Genomic DNA, 5,335 nt, shown 5'->3' on the forward strand with positions numbered 1-5,335 from the left:
ACACCTTGGTGGCTGGAGTGACTAGCAGTGGCTGCAGCAGTGGGGTGATGGGGCTGGTTCCTTCCCCTGATCAGCCTGGTTGCCTCCCACAAAGGGAGGCCTGACTGTGGCTTAGGCCCGCTCCCCAAGGGGAGCAGAGAGCAGGGAGTAGGACATCCCCTGGGGGCTCCCAGTATGTGATAGGGGGCAAGGTGGGCTGAGGGACCCCTCTCCCCTCCAGTGCCCAAATTTTTGGGCACCGGGCCTCTAATCCTAAATAATAAAAGGATAATATGCAAATTGACCCTAAGGGCAGAATGACCAGAACAACCACTGGACCAGTCACTGTGAGGTGCACTGACCACCTCTTGGTCCCTCCCCTCATCCCATCCATCAGGCACTGATCACCCAATGGCAAATAGGGAACCGGAGGGGTGGTAGGGGGGGGCAGGGCCAGCTGTGGGCAGCTGGGGAAGATGGCCCTGATCACAGGCCAGGCCTAGGGACCATACCTGCATGTGAATTTTGTGTGCTGGGCCTCTTCTACACTAATAAAAGGGAAACATGCAAATTGACAGTGCCTCCGGTATGCCCACCAGCCAATCAGGGCGAGTATACAAATTAACCCAACAAAGATGGCAGGGGCCACGGAGCTGGAGGCTTGGTTTGCCCCGGTGATGGAGGAAGCCAAGCTGCCTGCACGCGCTGGCCGCTGCTCAAGGAGGGGCTGGGGCCTGGGTCACCAGAGACCTTGGGAGGCAGGGTGGGCATTGCCAGACACCACCCGTAGGGTGTGGGCCCCAATTGGGCACCCAGAAAGGCAGGGTGGGGAACATCAGACGTCGCCGCCAGACGCTGAACGCAGGTTAATTTGCATACGCAGGCACGGAGCGAAGACTGAAGACAACTGAAGACTGCAGAGGCTTGGCTTCTCTGCTGCAGCTGGACCAAAGGCCTGGGTCCTAGGTGCTGGAGGAAAACCGGTGCCGGCAGCCAAGGGAAGGAAGACCTATTGCGTGAATCTTCATGCAACAGGCCTCTAGTTAATAAATATTAGCCTTGGACATGGAAGCAAAAGGAGGCTCTTAAGAAATATAATCAGTGTATTAGGGTTTATCCCTGCATAGAAAGTAATAAAGCTACTTTTAAGACCATTTGGTCACTGACCATAAAACTTACATTTAATACTTAACATCACATATTTGAAGCAATTTAAAAGGATTTCTTTGACAGCACACTTGAAAAGTCAAAGAATTTGAAAGCTGGATACAAAGCTTGAGACTTTTTTTCATTGCCTTTCTCCCCTAAGACATCTATTTGATTTAGAATAGACTTTTTTTGTCTTTTGGCATGAGTTCAAGAAGACAAGAATTTCCCTTCAGATATTGATTGGAATGAACTGATATTCAATATGTGAGTTCTTATTTTTTCTTTTCCTTTTCCATCTTTCTTTTCTGCCTTTTTTGCTTTTGAATGCCTGAGTCTAAGTAAAGTTAGTTCTTTGAGTGGCTATGGAATAATCTATCCTTATCTGCTTCTTTTTTTAGGAAATTATATTTTCCATAAATATGTGTTCTAAAAATGTATCTCCCTGGTAACTACTTCTTTTATAACTTTTATGGGCTTCTAATTCAGGTCAAAATTGGCATTTTAATATTTTACAAAATGATTTTAAGAGGTCTGTTTTAACAGGAAATGAACAAGGGGAATGCTCTTTTGAAATCTGGCTTGAAACTTGAGATTGTAAGATGCTAGGACAGGAGGCTACGAGAAATTGTGGTGTTTTGTACTCTACATCAGATAGAAAAGCAATGATACAAAACTATAAAAGTTTGAAAAAATGATCAAATAATTGACGAAGACAGCAATAATAAAAAGAATAAATATTGTAAAACATGGAAAATTAATTGATGACTTTGATACATTAATTGATAAATAATTTAATATTTCACTTGATTTAAAAACATTAGTTCTTCGCAGCTGGAAGAATCCATGAATACTAATATTGCTATCTCCTGGAGAGGAAACAGATATCCATGTATCTATAAAATAGCACTGAAGTCATCAGTACTTCAAGGGTGATGAAGGCACTATAATTTTCAGTCCTTTCCTGTGACTAAATCTGTTTTCACACTCAAAAATAGATCTTAGTGATTTGTATCATGGTAGATGTGTCATATGGAGCCAAAATTTAAGTTTCTGTCTAGTTTTTCATAATAAGAACATATCACATCTTATTTCTGTTCTATTGTCAGGTATTTACATCACTTCTATCTTCCAAAGTTAAATGAGTCTTCAATAAACACACTTCTGAATGCTTTCTGGATAGTTTTGCTCAGTTGCTCGTAAAGTTTTATATGAACAGACTTAAAATTGTACTTTTATGAAGTTGATAAGTGAGAATAGTATTTCATTACTGTTTTAGTTTGCATTTCCCTGAATATTTTTATATATGTTTTGGCCATTTGGAATTTCCTTTCTGTACATTGCTTAGTCAAAGTTTTTGCTGTTTTACAAAAATGGGTACTTACTTATATAATATTGATTTACAGGATTCATAAATACCCCCATTTTGCCACTTTTAAAAATTTTGATACAAATGGAATTTGTCACAGAAATTTTAGACGTATTATATATATTTTACAAATTTGCCTTTTGTGCTTTGCTTGAAGAAATGTTCCTACCTAAGATATAAACCCATTCTAAATTTTTCTTAAATAGTTTTCTTATTTTACTTGATACATTTGCATCTTCAGCCATGTAGAACATAATTTTTTGTGCCTTTGAGGAATATGTTTGTTCCCCAAAAGGAGATTCAAAGTCCTAACATCAGTTACCAATAAGTCCATTATTTCACATCAGTTTGAAATCCCAACTTAAACATGGAATGAATTCTAGTATATTTATGTGTTTATTTATTGGCTGCCTTTATGTCCACTGTTGTGTCTTTATCAACAACTCTTTCGTTGCCCTAGCTTGATAACATATTTCTGTTCTGAGAAGGAATGCCTACCTTCTTCTGTCTTCCTTTAAAAAGTTAGCTTAGCTATTCTGGATATGAAGTGTTTCTGAACTTTGGAACCAACTTTTCAAATTTTACAAAAAATTTTGTCAGAATTTTTGTTTTAATTATTGACTGTATTGTTTAATTTGGAAAAAATTGACATCTTTTTATATTGCTATTCCTTAACCATATACCTGGTATATCTTTTTATGATTGCTGTCCTTTTATATGTTTAAATATAATTCTGAATTCAAGTAAGGGATTCTATTTTTTAGGCTAAAATAGGTAACTCACAGTTCAAAAGAACTTTTAATTGTTTATTTTAAACAAATTGTACTACAGCTCAGGACAATTGCAATTGGAGTTTTGTGATAGTTCCAGAGATTTTGCAAGAAGTTAGATCTCAGGGAATTGCTTGGGGTTGATGGGTGGAATTCAAATAAAAAATCCATGAACTCCCTAAAATCCTATTAAAATGATCTTTGTATGCCAAATGTTCATTTTTCTAAAACAATTTCATAGGAATTCAGATGAAGTAAAAGACATTGTTCAATTAACATTATTACCCTTCACAAACAGGCTAATCAATGTGTAGGATTTATTTTTTGTAATACTGAGCTTTGAGTTTAGCCATTTTGTGATATATTCCAGAGGAAGTAAGAGATGGTGTATAATATTTTGCACCAAAGAAACTCTTCCTTGTAACTAAAATATTCCAAGGACTTGGGTCAATGAGAGTGCAGTAAGCCTGGTAAGGAAAAAAAGTGGTTCAATTCAAGGAGCTGCAAGGTGGTGAAACAGATGGAGTGAAAAAGGATTTCTGGATGCAGTTTGCTCCTTCAAGAATGTGTCCTAAGAGCAAGCACCAGAAAGGGTGACTGAAGGACAAAAATTGTGAGAACTCCTGGGTTAGACTGGAAAGTGAACTGGGAAATAAGATCAATTTCAGGAAGCGGTAAATGCATTAAAAGTCCCTACAATGCAGCAACACTCCCCCCCAAAGACCTGCTTGTTGCTCTTTTTCTCCCTCCACTTAAAAAATATGTTCATGAAAAGGTTCTTTTTAAAAAAAACTTTTTTTGAATTTTTTGGGTTGACCTTGGTTAATAAAGTTATATATATTTCAGATGTACAATTCTACATATGTGTCATCTGTATATTGTATTGTGTATTTACCAGCCAATGTATTTACCACCCAAAGCCAACTCTCCTTCTATCCCCATTTATCGTCCCTTCACCCTCTTCTACCTCCTTCCACCCCATGTTCCCTCTGGTAATCACCACACTGTTGTCTGTGTCTATGAGGTTTTTCTTTTTCTTTGCTTAAGGTCTTTACCTCGAAAAATGTGTAAAGGTTCTATGAGCACTTTCTGAAATTGTCACCCAGATGTCCAATACCTAAATTTATGAGCTCACTGAAGTCTAAGGACAATACTGAACTTTCAGGATTTAGCACAAGTTTAGTCATTGGAAAGGACTGAGAATTATAGCGTTGTCACAGCCCTTGAAGATCAGATTTAAAAATCACTCTTAAGTTATAATACTAAAATTGCATCTCAAAAATTTTTCAGAAAAAGCACTTTTCCTCTTTTAAGTATTCATTGTGTTGTTCATGGTACATGTGGGACTTGGGATTTATCATGATTGCAACTAATTGATTATTTGTTCTTTTATTGTTACCCTCTGTCCTAATGAACTGCACTGTACTTGTAGATAGAGATCCTATTTTGTACATTGCTTACCCTTAGCACCTATTATAGTGATTGCATCATAATAAATGATCAATGCGTATTTGTTGAGTAGATCAGTGACTTTGAAGTCAATAATTTCAGAAAGTTGAGTGTTTCAAGAATATTAACTTCCTCCCTCTATCTGGTCAAACCCACAGAAGCCATGGGACAGGACAACGTCACAGAGTTTATCCTCCTGGGACTATTTAGTGGTGAGGATGCAAAGGTTGCCTGCTCTGTGCTCTTCTCACTGTGCTATATTACTGTTCTCTCAGGAAACCTGCTCATTCTTGTCACCATCAGGGGCAGCTGCCTCAGTGAAAAGCCCATGTACTTTTTCCTCAGCTACCTGTCCTTCATGGATGTCTGCTTTACCTCCACGGTGGCCCCCAAACTGATCACAGACTTACTGGCCCAGCGGAGGACCATCTCCTACAACAGCTGCATGGCCCAGATGTTTTATGCACACTTTTTTGGTGGCGCTGAGATCTTCATCTTGGTGGCCATGGCCTATGACCGCTATGTAGCCATCTGCAGACCCCTTTACTACATGGTCATCATGAGCAGAAAGGCATGCTATGTCCTTGTGATGGCCTCTGTCATTGGGGGATTAAATCTTTAG

At 38.8% G+C, this 5,335-nt stretch overlaps 1 protein-coding gene across 1 annotated transcript; it reads left to right on the forward strand.

Moving 5' to 3' along the window:
- Positions 1-4,876: 4,876 nt before the first annotated feature.
- On the forward strand, positions 4,877-5,335 carry LOC102773853 (olfactory receptor 4P4). The gene has a single exon (XM_006772347.1). It carries the CDS (start codon positions 4,877-4,879, stop codon positions 5,333-5,335), a length of 459 nt encoding a protein of 152 aa, XP_006772410.1.

This window comes from Myotis davidii, unplaced genomic scaffold, assembly GCF_000327345.1.
Source record: "Myotis davidii unplaced genomic scaffold, ASM32734v1 scaffold265, whole genome shotgun sequence".
Classification (NCBI taxonomy): domain Eukaryota; kingdom Metazoa; phylum Chordata; class Mammalia; order Chiroptera; family Vespertilionidae; genus Myotis; species Myotis davidii.

Bases quoted from the DNA above. Each gene is read 5' to 3' on its own strand.
- LOC102773853 (XM_006772347.1), top strand. From the start codon at position 4,877: ATGGGACAGGACAACGTCACAGAGTTTATCCTCCTGGGACTATTTAGT.